The sequence below is a fragment of the Corvus kubaryi genome, unplaced genomic scaffold, assembly GCF_017639235.1.
Source record: "Corvus kubaryi isolate FWS band 111438036 unplaced genomic scaffold, C.kubaryi_AGA036_p1.0 76, whole genome shotgun sequence".
Classification (NCBI taxonomy): Eukaryota; Metazoa; Chordata; class Aves; order Passeriformes; family Corvidae; genus Corvus; species Corvus kubaryi.
In genome coordinates this window covers 9,944,721-9,961,338 of record NW_024582063.1, presented here as the reverse complement: position 1 = coordinate 9,961,338, position 16,618 = coordinate 9,944,721, and the positions used below count along the sequence as shown (strand labels likewise).

Below are 16,618 nucleotides of genomic sequence, written 5' to 3'. Positions count from 1 at the left end.
TGGTAGTTAGTTTATTGTGAAACAATAATTGCTTCAGACAGGTAGAGCCAAGTTACATTGCTTTTAGACAGATACTACTTTACCTGTCAGAGGCTGTCTCTAAGTAATTGTCTTCATGTGGCAAATTTCACATTAGATAGTGTATAAAATCCTTTGGAAGCCGGTACTTACTTGGTTCTGAAGGTTCCTGTGGTCAAGGGCTATTTAGCGTTTTTCCTGATGAAATTTGTGGGTTTTTTTCCTCTAGTATTTTTGTTTTTACAGTCCAACAGTGCAGTTCTAATTTAGTGTTCTATTCATATTAGACATTTAATTTTACTTGTAAATTAGCCCCCCCCCAAATGAATGAGACCCTTGCTAAGGCATTTTGTTACCTGATAATCATTTTGAGTAGCTACACTTCAGCACAGGGACTCAAAAAACCAAATTTAGTGTTGTTTTGGCATAAGAATAGTAAGGATAGAAGGAAGAAAAAAATGCAGAAATGAAATAAACCCTCATCAAGCAACATCATGCAACAAATCAGCTGGGCTTTAGATAAATGATTTATTATTAAATTTAAAACCTAATAGGTTTGTATGTTCTGAGTGTAGTTTACACTGGTTTGTTTTCCACTTAATTAGAAGCCTTACATTTCATCTTATTAATAATGAAAATCCTCTTGTCAAATTGTGTAAGATCATGTTGAACTAATATGTATATTTTAGAGGCGGAATAAAATCTCCCCTTGTAGCCTTTCATATTATTTCATTGCATTATGCAAAAATTCTATTCTGCTTTTAATTTTGCTAGTGTGAAGTAAGAAAACTTCATCTTCCATTCCTGCCTGGGAAAGTCCTGATTTCAAGAACTATGATGAAAAGAGTTCAATCACCGTGGCCCACTGTTTGCAATTAAAGGTTAACTGCAAACAGAAATTCAGAGTACCAGGCCAACTGAGCTTTACAAATGTAATGAATGTGGGTGTAAGAGATAACAGTGATCAAATCTAAAGTTGTATTCTGTGATATCAGTTCTTGTTGCAGTGGTTGAACAGTTCAGAAAAGGAGCAGGCTTAAACATGCCAAAGGAGACCAGATTTGTACTCCATTTGCTGTTAGAGTTAAGTACACAGTTCCCGTGATACCACAGCATTTTCATCTGCAGAGACCTGAAGTATCAATAGACTACAATGTCAGTCACACAAGCCTTTGCTAATTAATGCCTTCACTGGAAAATGTCTGGCATTCTTAGGAGATACAGAATGCAGAATTCATTCATATTTATATTTAAAAAAAAAAATAGGCAGGAAAAGAAAAAGCCACATAATCAGCTGTTTGATAAAGCTCCAAATCAGTCAGCTAGGCTAAAGGTCATGAATATGTAGCTAGATCTTAGTAAGCCTCAGTGGCAAATCATCACACAGGCTTGCTGCAGTTTCCTGAGACTGTGTAAGACACTTGGGAGCACAAGCCAGGCCAGTAGGCTGAGAAATGGCATTAACCATTCAGCCTTCACCATCTGTCACTGTGCAGCCAAGCAGACGCTTCTGATGGAGCTGTTCTGCGTCTCCTCATTTCGGTTTTTAACTGAACTTCACACGGGGCTTGCCAGCGAATGCAAAGTACTGTCACCCACAGCACTGCCATCCTTCTTCTCTTTGCTAAAATTCCCTTTTTCTTCCACGTCATTGATATATCCAGGCAGTAAATGACCTGTCATACTCTTAAATTTATCAGTGAAACTGGTGCACATCTTTGAAAGATATTGTGAAATACTTTGTAAAGCATTACTATATAGAAATTACTTCCCATGGTATTATATCCAGAAGAACGCTTTTCTGCTTATGCTTAAACATGCCAAAGAGGTTTGCTGAATACCTTGGTCTTTCAGTAATGCTCACTATCAGCAAGAGTCACTGAAGGATCAGGATAAAACCTAAAAAGACTTTTTAAAAGTTTTCAGTGAGATCTGTTCCCCAATGTGACTGATCGGAACCTAAATGAGTGCCAGTGCAGGGAGGGGGGTGGAAGTGCACAGCTGGAGCTGAGCTGGCCTTCCCCAGCAATCCGTGCTTACCTCAGCTAAAATGACATGGAAATCACTACCTGAGGAAGCTGTTCTGAGCATGGAGGCATTTTACACTGCTGACTGTTGCCTGTTGGAATATAACCAAACACTTCTCATCTTATTTTGAAAAAAATCTTGGAAAAGTTATTGGAAGTGAAATCCATAGGTGCAGGCAGAACAGAAATGGATCTAAATACTTTTAGAACACCAGAGAGTTATTTTGATGGGACAGAAATCTCTACTTGTTTCTAGTACAATAATGCATCCTTTAAAAAAAATCAATTAGAAAATATATAGCAATGTCATATTTTAAAATTCTCTCCTTTTCATACAGTTGATGTTATTTTAGGGGTTCTCCTAAACCTCCAGCAGCATTCCCTTTTTTTCTTTTTTCCCCATCTTCCACCCACAGAATACTTGTCCCATAACAGGACTCCCTTCAAGGTCATAGGTTGCCCTGTTATCTGACACAAGAGCAGTAGGATTGCTGCTGCTGGTGCTTGGACCCTGGGGAGCCTTTTGGGAGGAAGGGTGGTTGTGTGTGACCATGTGGGAGCATCAGCACCACTAGGGAGCTGAGAGAGAGCAATTACTGAAGGTAATTCAGAAGCAGGTGTTTTCAGACAACCTGGAAGATCCAAGGATGCTGGTACCCAAACCACTGCACATCTCACAGACCTGCTGCTCTGCTCCCTCCTTGGGTTTTCCATGGAAGAGGGTGATCCATCATTAGGCAAACCTTTCACTGCCAGAAATATTTCAAGGAATTGCTCTCTGAGTGCATATCCCACCCTCTCTAATTATGCAGAACATTTCACTGAAAGCTTTCTCAGAAGGCAGACTGTAAGATTGACTGCGTCAAGAGCCTGAAATACAGAATGCACTTAAACTGTTCGTTGTCATTCTGGAAAAAGCAAATTAAGCATCCCCAGCAAATGCTGCCATCAAAAGAACAAAAGCTGTGAAGTGATCCAGTTAATTCATAGTCCATGTAACCACCGGATGACAAACAGTTCTGCCTTGTACCAAAAGTAGGAATGTTGTTGTTTATGCTGGGATGGATCTGAAAAACTGTTAACGCCTCGTGGTGGTCTGCAGTTAGGCCTTCAGCCTTCACTTGTGCCCACCAACTCCCTTTGGCAGTGGGTTTCTCAGCAAGTCTACTGCATGTGATCTTTTCTGGTTTCTTTCTATCGGTACAATGTGGAGTTGTGCTTTTCACTTTAATTAATTAACTAATTAATGTCCTTGTGCAACATTAACAAATACTAATTTTGGTATATAGTCCTGGGTCAGGTGAGTGTATTTATGTTCCTAACCTAACCCTGAAATCAGCCAGTCTGAAGATGAAGCCTAGAAAGCTCTTCACAGTTCAAGCCACTGCTGCTCACCAGTTTAAGGGAGGAGACAAATCCATCAATCCTAATTTAATGGGAGAATTTTCAGGTAGACAGTAATTGAGTTGGAATTCGGCCAAAGCCTTGGGGTTAAAGAACCTACTGTTGTGAAATGTGTTCGAGGATCTTTAATGAATACAAGCAATTGAGATCACGGTTTCTTCTCTTCTGCAAGGGGCAGCAGAAAATGCTGCTTTGCCTCCAGAAATAATTTGGTGCCTGTAATCAGGCTGGGGCATTGAAAAAAATATGCCACCTTCTGAAACACCAGAACCATTTTCTTAGCAAGGACGATCTCAGTGTGTTGACCTGTAGGAGGAGTAGCTGGACAACATATTTCAGTAATAACCCTCACATCAGTACTGAGAAATAACCACTAAGCAAGTAAAGGAATCCTTAACTAACTTGAATTGACTTACATTAGATTCAACTAAGTTGGGGGTTTCTTCCCTCTTTTTTTAGTTTCAAAAATCCTGCTGGTTTGCAGAATAATTTCAAACAAATTTATTAATCCCTTCAGCTAGGCTGGACGAGAAGAAGGTCTCCAGACTTGCTGCTTTCCATAAATAGATATTTCCATATCCGTAAGTTCTTCTGGATTTCTTACACATATTTATTTCTAAATATAGCTAATGGTTGGAAAAAGGAGCATGACTGGAAGAGTCCTTGGCAGCCTAAGCATGAGGGAAAATTGATGCCTTACAGATACTAGAATTGTTTGCCTTTGAAGCTCTTGGTGAAAAAAATTGTGTCAGCTAGCTGAAGCCCAAATGTAAGTTAATGTGTGCACAGAGGGGGTTGCATTTTTTTGTTTTAAACCACCTTTAGTGTGGGATACTTTATCGGCTGAATCATCGATCTCCCTTTAAAATCAACAGCCTTTAAAATGCATATGAAGGTATTTATTTCAGAGATTAAAAAATATGCAAGTCAAACTTTACATGGGTGCTTAAATCCTTCAATATGGGACTTGAAATGCAGTTGCATTATGCTGCCTTGCACCAGGACAGCCCCCCAGAGCAGCAGTGATTTTGTAATGCTACCTGTTAGAGCTAAATTCTTGCTAAACAAGCAAAATAATGGTTTATTTGTACCTTCTTTAAGTATGCATTTACTTTTGGTTTTAAGCTCATAGTGGGTGAGTAGCTCATAGCACACTGACAGAGAAGGACCTGATGTACCAAGTATCTCCAGGAACTCTGGAATTATTACAAGCTGCAACATTTACACCTGTGTGTGTGGAATGGCTCAGGTGGTACTGGGTGAATCATACTTAGGGCAACTAGTGCCCTGCTGCACAGTATAGTGGGCCTGAGAGTGAACCTCAATGCCAAAATCTGCGTTAAAATTAAATATATTTAACTTTGGACTTCTATGAAGGTAGTACTTCCTTTGTACAAGCATACTTTGAAACACAGTAGGTGTTCTGTATTAGCAGGATTAGATTTTGGAAGGTAAAATCAACTTTATTTAAAAACATACACAGTATGTAAACTGAGTAAGTAACTCAGTTTTAGTGCCCTGCCTGAGATTCCCTGCATTCCCCTAATGCTTTCCTCTCCAGTCTGTGTCCTTAGAAACAAATAGACATCAAAACCTGGGCAAGTGGTTAATTCCTTCAAGATGACATGGACTTGGAATCCAATGAGATTCTTCCTTTTATATTTGATTTTTGGTTTGGATTATTCCAGGATATTTATTCTTCTCTCTTGGAATAATTTCAGACAACAAACATAGTACACAGTTTAACTTACTGTGACCCACTGGCTCCCAGAATAACTTTTACTGATTTATTTCTCAACTGTTGGCTATGCTCTGCTGTTTTTTAACTCCTTTTGTGCCCCTCAGATCTGGAATTGCTGCCGAGATATTTTTCTTGAGGCCTTTTATTTCTGATTTACTGTGTGCTTGTCTAAATAAAGGAATTGCTCTCATGGCTGTAAAGTAGTAGGAAGCTGCTGACGCTTTTTGAGAGCAGAACCACACACAGGAGACCCATATAATTTGCTTTGTAATTGAATGGTGCATTTCTCAGCATCCAAATTTTTAGCTGTTGGGATTTCTCTTTTAAGATGATAAATCCTTCAGAAGTTGTGGTGCATTCCTATTAAAGACAACTAGGATGTATTTCCCAAGCTCATAACAATAAACTGCCCGAGCACAGAATTGCCAGAGAATCTCCCTTGGAGCTCTGCGTAATCCTCTGGTAACCTTGTGCAAACTTCTCCCGGGATGTAACAGAAACTTGGCACCTTCTTCTGGCTGTCCCCAAGTCGGAGCTGTGCCCTGCACTGTCGCTGTGAGCTTGTTTTTGTCTTCGGACTGATTGGATCTTTCCTCTGGAAGCCAGGTTGTGCCAGCTTTGTTCGAGCTGAGCGGCCCCACTGCGCTCAGTGGAACTATTCATGGAGCGAGGTGAGCTTGAGGAACTGCTCAATGGGAGCTGGGCTGGCACCGTCTGGCCCTTGGAAGCAGAGAGAGAGGGAAGTCTTTTCCTCCTTTTGTGAAAAGCAGAGAGCATGTAACTGAGAGGGATGGTGAGCAGGAATGTGTCAAGAAGAAGTAGACATGGGAAGGAAATGAATCTTTGATTCATTATCATGGAACAGCAGCTAAGCTGGAGCCAAAAAGTCCTTCAGAGATTTAACATGAGATCTAAATTTTATTTTAGAGTTCATATTGCAATTTCACTGCAATGACAAAAATGATTCAACTGAATAACTGAACTGAAGCTGATCATTATTCAGTTTTTCTTGTTGGTTTGATGGATGAACTGATATTGAAGTTTAAAAATCTCTCTCCTTTTAGCAAAAAAAGAGTCACTGTTCTGCTCCAGAGTGCACGCTTGAGAAGGACTGGATATACAGTGCCTTGACTGCTGCTTGCTGTAGATGTAGGTGAACATGGATATGGACACTGGAGTGAGTATCAATATACTATACAAACCTTGAAAATATAAAGGAAAACACAACTGCTTCCCCATATCTTCTTTTTCTTTTTCCTGTTTTTTGTTTTGTTTTGTTTTAAACTTGGGGAGTATTGCATTTCATTGAAACCATGAGTATTGCTGCGCAGGTTTGTTTAAACCAAAGCAATTGCCTGTCCCTAGCCATTACTCATAGCAGTGAGAAAACTTCGCAGGACTTAGCTTAGGCAGCTCCCAGTCCCTGGAGCTCAGATATAGTCCAGGACACGCCATGTGGATAAACAAGAGGGTTGACACAGCTGTGCAGGAGCTGTGAGGAGGTTTTGGAGCAGGCAAGCAGGAACAGCCTTGGGTAATTGCCATTGCACCAGATCCTGCTCTGAAAATGCTGCCCCTCCCACACATAACACTGTCTTCCTTTCTGGACTTTGGAGACTGCTCAGCTCTGGGACAGAGGAAAGTAAATTCTCTTCAACAGTGCAGGGTCCAGCACTTGGTTTCCTGTGCTCCTTTCACCCGTGTAGAGCAGGGGGAATTTCCTGCAGGGAGCTGGGTTGCTCCAGCTGGAGCATACCCATGTGTTCCCCTTCTCCACACACACCTGGATCTGCACTTCCTGCCCAGAGCATGCACTGGAGACTCTGCCAGGACACCTGGTCCTTCCTGGTCCCTGGGAGTGTCATCCACATTGGACTGCATTGTCCTTATAAACAGTCCCTGCTCATGGCAGTAAAAGGACTCCTGAAAAATGAAGTGTTAACAAAGACCAACTGCGAGTGCTGGAGGAAGAGCCTCCGGTGCAGATCAGAGGGCTGCAATTCCCAGCCTCCATGAGGACACACTCCTCAAAACAGTTCTCTAATTGAAAATTAATTCTCAGAACAACTTAAAGTTTTTTTAAGCTACTGCTCAAGTAAAAGGAATAATCACTTTCTGTAGCACCAGCTAAATAATTGAATGCAGATCTTAGTAGAATATTTTCCGTCCAAGGACAGTGGTTGCATAATTATTTCATATGATATAAATATTTAGAGATTACTTTTCCCTCAGCAATTAAATCAATAGATTGGACTTAAAATGAAAACTAAATTGAAAATGCTTGATTTTTTTAAAAAAAAGAAACTTAGTATTTTTGGTCTGCATTGTAAATTGAAACATAAACAAAGCCTGTTAAATTTTGATTAAATTGATCTTTTTTTTTTGCTTGTTCTTATAGGTCATAAAAGTGAAGTCTGAAAACAGGGACACTGGCAAGGAGACTGAGAAATGAATGGGCAAAGTCATGTAAGTAAGTAAGAATTGACCCAAATGCTGAAATTCTAAAAAAAAAAAAAAAAAAAAAAAATTCAGTCAGTCAAATATGAAGTTCTGCATCAAAATTTTATATGTTCTCTTAACACTGTAACTTGTGAGGCTACCCCAGAAAGCCTTTCTCTGAGGAGATGTCACCAGAGCACAGGGGTGAATGACTAATCCACCCCTGCCAAAAGTGTCTCCTGCTGATTACAGGTCATGTGTGCTGCCTGGTTGCCTCATGAGCTACATTGTGCATAAAAAATGGATACTCAACTGCACTGGTACCATAATTTTATAATCTTTTCATTATTTAGACATTTCTCTTTTTCTAAGGCATTTTATGGGCATTGCAAGTATTTACTCTGGAATAAAAACATTTTAAAATATGCTTTTAAATCAACCCTCCCATGTCCCATAGCAAGGTGGGCTCTCTCCATTCTCTTTCCTTTCCAACTCCTCACTGCAGCCGTGCCACATTGTTGTGGCTGGGAGATTTTTATCCTGTAACTAAACTTATTGTGCCTAATCTTTACAAAATGGGTGAGAGTCATTCCTGGGAGGTGCTCCCTGCAGACGCCTCAACCCAGGCAGACAATCAGGGCTATTTTCCCTTGGCCAGGGAAAAACAGAACACAGAGGGGTAGAAGCAGTGGTGCCTGAGAAGGATTGGATCCTGGCCTGTCTCTTGTGGCTGTGGCTGCTCTGGCTGCTTCAGGAGGGTTCCGGAAAGCAGAAAAAGCTGAGCACAACAAAAGGCTGAGAAAGGGGGTAGCCAAAGTGATTACAGTGGTTTTTGACTTGTGGATCTCTAAACGTTTTCTATCATGCGCTTGGCTTTATCCCTCTGCATTGCCTTCCCTGCAGCAGCTGCCACTTCCCAGCTGATCCCTCCTTTCTGTCACTAAAATGAGCAGCCTTGCAATGATGAATATTAAAATTCACCCACTAGCACTGCAGTGAGGTGGGGTCCGAGCAGCTCCTACCTCCCAGCCTGCTGTGCCACCCTGCCAGCAGATTCGGGAAGGCGACACCACACTGGTTTATCCTGGTTTCCTTCCCAACCCTGACAGCTGGTTATAACTGGTTGAGCAATGGCTGGAGTTCAGAACAATTCAAATGTCTCAGACAGTCTATATAAACATCGTTCCTTACTTAGAGGTCCTGTTGGAAGCTGTGTCTGTTGGACACTTAGTGAATTACAGGCTTTAGAAACTACCTGGCAATGCCTTGAACCAGACGCAAAACTTCCACTAATGCAACCTTTAGAGTCTTAAGTAGGTACTTGGCTGCCAGTTGCTTTCAGGCAGGCTGTAAAGGGACTTTCTGGAAAAAAAAAATCTGACTCTGGACCAGCATCACCATTTGTTTCATCTCGATTTGGAGTGGTTAAATAGGAATTTGCAAAGGAAATGAATGAGAGGACCAGCTTCTTTCATTTAATAGGCTTGTCTAAGTAGAACCAAGCAACAAAGGAATTCTGTGTAAGGTTTGCAATTTCTGTCGCTCTTGTCTAACCAGATTGAAATCATCAAAAACAAAACAAACAAACAAACCCCCCAAACCAACATGAGCGAGTGCAAGCGATTTAGAGTGTATGCATTACAAGTGATACAGAATATGCATTTATGATTCAAAATTTTAAACAGCTGAGAAATAAATATGCAAAGTAGATTGTTCTGTTTGCAGATGGTAATCCTGCCGCACTGATTTTGCTCAGCTGTCTGATTTTTCAATGTCTGCATTCCTGGTTCCTGGGATTCCTGATTAAGAAATAAAATATGAGTCACGGTGCATGGTTACCTTCTGCGCATCTGAAAGGCTAACTCAGTGACTGAAAACAGATTATTAGAGGCTGATCTTGCCGTGCTGAATTCGATGCAATGTCAGGGGATTGGGAAAAAAAAAATATCTTCTCTGCTCTGCCCTTCATTTTAGAGCTGTAGGATAAAGGCTCCTGCCAGTTCTTGTAGATCGGCTTGTAGGAGATCGTCTGCCCGGCCCTCTCTGCCGGGGGTCTCTGGGTGGGGACGGCCGGCGGGCAGCCTGCTGCTCGGCAAGGTGAGGCACATCCCTCTCCCTCCCTCTCCCGAGGATGACTCAGTCGGTTATTAAAGATTTCCAGCTTCCAGCTAAAATGGCATCAGCAGCGGTGCCCCAGAGGGAAGAAGGGGAGATGTGAGAAATGGGTTCTGTTCTTGTCTCCGAGTGCTAACACACACACACACACACTCACACACACTCACACACACTCGCACACTCGCAGAGCTGATGTGGAGCTCATCTGGGAAAAGTTTATTTTGCAATAAGAGGGTTTAGTATTCTGCTAAAGGCTTTTGCGAGGACTGGATCCAATTTTCAGAGCCTGTTGCCAATATTTGTGAGTCATTTCCTTGGAATCCTACCTTTGGTGTTTATTTCCCTTAGAAGGAAACTTGTAAAAGAATAATAATAGCTCTCATTCTTCATGGAAAGTAGCACACAGCGAAGTGGGAGACAACTCGCTCTTTGTTCCAAAACACTTTTGTGTTTGTTTTGTTTACTTTCTTCAGCAGACAAAAAGTGAAGAGTGCAATATAATTAACTCCATAAACCATCTCATTTACGGTGCCAGTGACATGCATGTGCTGTGCACCGGAGTGAAAGTGAAGTGGGGAAGCGGTTTTAATTGGTACCTCTCTTCCAGAACGAGTGATGAGAACTGCCTGGTGATTTGGGAAGTCTCCTTATGTAACAGCAGGGCTTTGCTTTTTCTCAGCCCCGCCTGACTACCGGGACTCCTTTTTCTCTCTGACTTAAGTCCCAATAATAACACTGAGCACCTATTCAGCGCTAAAAGCCCTCTCAAAGGTTAACTAATCAGAAATGCTGTCGGTTACAGTTTACAGCAAGAGCAGCACCTTTTGCCCTCAGGATACTGAAGCGTTTTGCAAACTAAACCCCCACTGAGCTAAGTGGATCCTGGACAGAGATTTTTATGTCGAGCAAGGCCACGCAGCCACCAGAGGGGTGGAGGCAGAGAGTGTATGAGACATTTTGGCTAAGTACACTGGAAAAAATATTTATGCTTACTGAAATGAATACCACGGGGCTTTATTGTTCTCCCAGACCAGGCAGGCAAAGCAGCCTTAGGGAGATGGCTGCAGTAAATAGGATGGCACCTTTTCTCATATCTGCCAGAGCCCTGTGGCAAAATAAATTGCAATTTTTCTTGCATTTTCATATATTTGCAAAAATTCTGGGGCAAACTTTAACTGTTAGAGCCAGCATTCAAGAGCTCATTGCATATTGGCTGCCAGGAGTTCTGATAGGTGACATATACCTGTAAAGAAATAAGAGAGGAAACATCTTTTCTGTCAGAACAGAAGTTTTCTCTAGTTCTGCCTCATAGGAACCAGAAGCAGGAGAAAGCACAAGTGTTAAGAATCCAAAAGGAGATTTTCTTTTAAATCTTTTTTTTTCCACTGAAACCCAGGGGACTCTGACATACTGGTCCAGAGTAACTCCATAAACTCTTTCTGGGAACAATTCAACTGAAAAGTATGTAAAGAAAAAAGTTAGCATGTGGGAATTAGAAAAGTTAAAGAAATATTTGCTCTGAATGCTGTTTTGAGAAAGAGACACTTAAACATCTGGAGTGGTATAATCTAAATTAGGGTGGAAGTTGAGTGAAGATACCTTTGAAAAACTTCCATGGAAGGGCTGTGTCTTGACACAGAAATCAATTCCTGACTTCAAGTTAATTCCTTTTCCACCAAACAGTAACTCCAGCTCTAGAAAAAGAGGAGGGGGAGAAAAAAAACAAAGCAAAAAAACCCCAAAACAACCCAGTGGATTCCTTGAAATTTCCTGAAGGAAGGGCCAAGAAATACAGAGAAAAACACTAGACTTGGCAGGTCTATAGTTTATCTATACCTCTGAAGGATGAAAAGCTGAATTGACCCTGTTGGCACACAGACCTGTTGTTCTACCAGTCTAGTTATTCCAGCCAGCTTTAACTGTTTCATTTCACCCTTGGATCCTGCTTCTCTTAGATGGTGTTATATACATCTCTGGCAGAGGTACAGCTGAAGAAACAGAAAATCATCGTTGCCTGGGGCCCACACCATCTTGCTGCACCTGTCCTCATTTCCCTCTTCCCCTGCTGCCTCCCTGATGACTCTGGCTTGTGGTCACCATGTCCCTCACCACAGACCAGGCACTGCTCTGCACTGGCACAATGCAGTTCTCCTCAGCTATCTTATATCAATAAGAGAAGGAAGAATTCTCCCTGTCTGCTCCCAACCAGGAGCTGTCTCTTGGAAGTCCAATTTTCAATTTAAATCCATCACAGCCAATTCTAGAAACTTTTCCACTTCTTGCAGCCTTGCTGCTCAGCTTGCCTCCAGAGCCCTGAGTGCAGGGATTGTCTTTGATCCTTTGCTTTCATTTCCTGTGACTGGGCTGCCCCAGTGTGCTGCAATTAGGTGTCCCCAGTGTTTCCACTGCTTCATTCATAACGTTACTCCAACTCCATGCATATCTATCCAAACAATGAACATTTTAATCAAAGCCCTCATTATCTCCCATCTCTGTTTGTGACTTCCTCCTCCTTGAACCTGTGACATAGCAGCCAGTTTGATCTATTTAAGCACAAGCTCCCAACATCCTCTTCCCTGTCCGCTGCTGTGGTCAGAGCCAAGCCACCTCCTGCCTGTCCTCCCTATTTGCCTCCATCTAGTCTTTTATTTTCCCGTGTGAGGTTGTCACAGTTCTGCCATAGCTGTCATCACTCCACCATTGTCTCTACAGCATGGCTCTGCTCTCTTTGCCAGCGATGCTGGCTTCCTCATGCCTTTATCTGCTGTTCCCAGGGGAGCCTTTATGCCCTTTTCCATGATGCTCTTGTCCACAGGATGTCCTCCCTCCCTCAGCTAGGTTGGTGACACCAAACTTTGTTGCATCAACCATAAAGAGCAGATAGCCTACAATGAGGTTAGCCTGGAATAGTTTATAGGTGATACAGTCAGGGGGGCTGTTTTCAAGGGAGGTACATCAGTCTGGGTATGTGTTTGTGCCTTTCCCCTTCCTCTCGCCAGCTGTCATTGCTTCCTCAGACAGTGGGTCTGCACAGTGTGCAGTGGGATTCCTGATTGCTTCTGCATTGTAAATTTTCTAAAACGCCAGAAAGATAACAGCTACCAAAACGACAGCAATTTTGTTTTCTAAGCTCTGCAACCCAGATGTTAACAATGGCATGGCACAGCTAAGAAACGCTCTTCTCTCCTCAAGTCATGTTGTTATGCAATGGAAAACGCTTCGTGCTATATGGTAAAGACTGAACCTGCTGCAGTACTTGGGTACAAACCCAGGGGTTAAATAAGGAATAGCCGTCTTAAGTCTGTTCCCTTGTTTTTATTGGTCTTGGTGAGATTTGCAGGTTGATAATCATTGGCATTTTATATTTAAGTTTGAGTTTTTAGAGGCATTCTGGAACTGTATAAAAAGCCCCTTTCTCTGACATCACATCAGGCTTGTTATAATGTGAATGGCATCATTACAGTTCTCTCATTAACATCATAATGGCTCTGGAGGAATAGGGAGTGAAAACCCCAGCAAATGGAATAGCATGGCAATGTATAGTAGTCTTACTGTGTGAAACTGCATACGGAAAAAGTTTGACATTTTAACCTTCAGGCTGCTGTAGATGCCTCAGGGTGTCCTCACACTGAATGCATTTGGCTGACAAAATGGAAAAATTGTGGTAGCCTAAGGATGGAGGGCTGGGTTCAATAAAAAACTGTGCCTGGCTTCCATGGCATTGAAGCCCACACAAGGCTCCCAAATGGATTTTTCAAAATTGAATCCAGCCCTAAGTGTCAACCTTTTCCTGTAATTTTGTATAGTAAATGTATTGTATGCTCAAATGTACATCTTTCATCCTTTATTTCCAGAGGTGCTAATGGAAATGTAACAATGTGTGTGCTGTTCTGCAAAGTCTCATTGAAACCAACGGGATTTTGGATGAAATCCCTCCATTGCATAAGATAATGTAATATAAATGGGTTGGGCTTACGGCTGGAGGACTATGAGATCTGGTTCTATTTCTGGTGCTGACACTGATTTGCTGTGGGACTTCTGGCAAGATACTCAGGAATGGATTTTGCCACCCTTACCGGGGAAAAACAGTAGGCTGGCTCTTCAGGCCAGAGGTCCTGTTTGTGGAGCTGGATCTGGCAGTGCTTCCTCAGTAAACACTGGCTTACAGTTCTGCCGTGTCCAACTCTACCTTCAAGGAGGCTGACTTTTCCCACGTGCTGGGTGCTTGCAGCTCTCTTCCCACTCACTTGCAGCAGCTGGAAATCAGTGCTTCTGAATATCCACGGGGAACAAATAGCACGCCCAGAGTCACGAGCCCTTTTAAAAGCCTGGTTCTCAGCTTCTGTATGCTGAAGCAATTCCTCTGCTACAAAATGGGATTTACTCTGTAGCTGAGAGCCACCTCTAAATCTTTGTAACACATGCTGAGACAGACAAGCTTTGTTTGGGGCTTTGGTTTTCTGGTGATTGGGGTTTGTTTTCTCCCAGGGAAGATATATTATTTATGCCTTGTTTTTATACAGTTTGGAAACATGGAGGATGTGCATGGACAGTAGCTGTTTATGGAAGTGAACTGGCCTGTCTCTATTAATTTGGCATGTTGTAAATAGCAGAAGCAGTTCATTTACTTTCGTGGCTGTCCAGAGAACTCAGTTTTTCAAGATAAATTAGCAGCACTGTGCAGAAGGCATCCCAACACTTCCTTCCTTCCTTCCTGCATCTTTCTGCTTGAGCTTAGAAAGACCTATTTGTGATGAAATATGGTAAGAAAAAGATGCAGACTTGAAATCTCCGATTCTCATTAAAAAAAAAATAAATTCACAAAGAGATGCTGAATTCATTATGAGCAAAGAAAGCCTGACTTCCAGAAGCAGCAGTGAGTTTCTTCCAACCTTTATTTTCTCAGGACAAACACTGAGTGTTGACATCTTGCCAGTGTGAGAAGATTGATGTGCCCCTGTGAATGATTCCTCCATGTGGATTAATGAGAAGAGTCCATTGCTGCTTTCTAATGATGGTGTAAGCTTTTCAAACACAAAATATATTACTTTTTAGCTGGTTCTTGGGCCACTTCTTGGCCCTGCTGTTAGGTCAGCAGACTGACTCACTTGTTTTGACCACTCCTTCCACGTGTTGGTACTCAGCTAGTAAGAAAAGGTGTGGGGAATAAATAATATATACTGTCCATGTCAGGGATAATTTTCAACTGGCTTGTCCAGTGGCTTGCCATTCTCTGTGTCATTTCTTGGTCCAAGAAATGACAAGCAAGCAAGATGGCATTAAGGAGCTACTGCAAGAATATGACTGAGGGCTGTATGCAGTGCATTAGCAGCAAACTGGCTCTGAGGAAGGGATTTAGGCACCTGTCAGTCCTACTGCAGTGAGGCTGGTGGCCTTCACTGAGGCAAACTGCTTGGGGATCTCAGCTGCCTGTCCCTTCAGCTCCCGTTTTTGCCCCGGTGAGGAGGCAGGGCAGATCCATGCACGCAGGCATCCAAGAAACAGACAGTGCACGCTGGAAGCCGTTTCTTAATAAAGTATCAGCCTTGTGCTAGGATTTAAGAAAACAACTGGCAGATGTGAACGATTTATTTTTCCTCCCTCTTCTGCTGCGGTTTATTTTTTCCTCTTGTTCGAGAGCGCTCAGCTGCTAACACAAACAATTGCTGAAATTCCACCTGCCCACCTGCAGCCCCTCCTTCCCGCCGCCTGCTCGGGCCGTCGTCTTCCTCCGGGAGGGCTGCGCCGAGGGGAAACTACATGCCGCTTTCTTAGAGAGAGGAGGAGGAAGGAGAGGGAGGGGCCGGGCCGTGTCTGGGCGCATTGTTCCGCGCTCCTCTGCCAAGAAGTAGGTGACTATGAACTCATCCCTCGCCCCTCGCAGAAAGTTTGCCGCCTTCCCCCCCTGCTCCCCTCCCCTCCCGCCCGCTGGCGTGGCAGGAGGCAGCTTGCAGCCCGGCGCTGGCCCCGGAGTCCCCGCTCCTGCTTAATATTCCGCCCGCTCCGCCGATGTTGTGCTTGGCTCCGATGGGACCGCAACTCACGGCGTGAAACCGGAGCCAATTTTCTGTCTTAGTCTCGCAGTGTTTTGACTGGAGGCAGATCCAGTTAAGTCCGATCGCGGCTAGTGGAAACAACTACCTAAGTCTCCGCTGTCTGTGTCGTTTGGGAGGGAAGAAAGAAGAAAGGAACGCGATCCCGGACTGCTGGGCGCGCTCTCTCTCTCTGTCTCTCACACACACACACGCACCGCAGACTCACGCACCCAGACAGGCAGACTCGCACCCCGCCGGTGCCGAGCGCGCCGTGCCACCGCCGCCGGGAGGAAATGGGAAGCCAGTGAGCAGATCCGTGCCGGTGTGTGAGCGCCGCCGGGGCCGGGAAGGGGCGGCGGGGGGAGCGGGAGCGCGGCCGGGGGGCGGCGGGAGCGGGTCCGGGGGCGGCCTGGGGGCAGGGCGCACCAACTCCCGGTGCCGGGGACCTCGCGCCCTTTGTGGGAGAAGGCTCTCCTCTTTTCTCTGCCATAAGAAGCGGGGGGGGGGGGGGGGGAGGGGAAACCCAAAGGTGTGTCTATGTGAGATCGATAAGCGTATGTTTTTAATATACGTGTGCGCAGAGGTCTGGCTGCTGGGGGCCGCTGGGGGCGGAACGCGGCGGGGCGGGGGGCAGGTGAGTGCGGCAGGCGCTCACCGCGCTGCTTCGCTTCCAGGTGCCGGCGTCCGCGATGACCCTGGTGCTGCCCATGCAGCGGCTGGGCCGCCCCATCGCCGCCGAGGGAGCCGCCGACCTCGCCGCCTACCGCGCCCTCTGGGAGCCGCCCTGCTGCGGTCGCCCCGGCCCCGCCGGCCCGCCGGCCCCGGCCCCGGCGGCCCCC

At 44.1% G+C, this 16,618-nt stretch overlaps 1 protein-coding gene and 1 long non-coding RNA gene across 2 annotated transcripts in view; both read left to right on the top strand.

Annotated features, from left to right (window-relative positions):
- The first annotated feature begins 5,459 nt into the window (after positions 1-5,459).
- Positions 5,460-15,967, top strand: LOC121675861. The gene is made up of 4 exons (XR_006020253.1): positions 5,460-5,861; positions 6,255-6,367; positions 7,589-7,656; positions 14,651-15,967. It is a non-coding gene; the product is annotated as an uncharacterized LOC121675861 (long non-coding RNA).
- Positions 15,968-16,453: 486 nt separating this feature from the next.
- The window catches only part of SERTAD4 (SERTA domain containing 4), a 6,934-nt gene continuing 6,769 nt past the window's right edge, over positions 16,454-16,618 (top strand). Inside the window, exon 1 of the mRNA XM_042051663.1 lies at positions 16,454-16,617. Within this exon, the coding sequence (XP_041907597.1) occupies positions 16,469-16,617 (149 nt within the window). The 5' untranslated portion in view covers positions 16,454-16,468. The remainder of the gene's footprint in view (position 16,618) is intronic.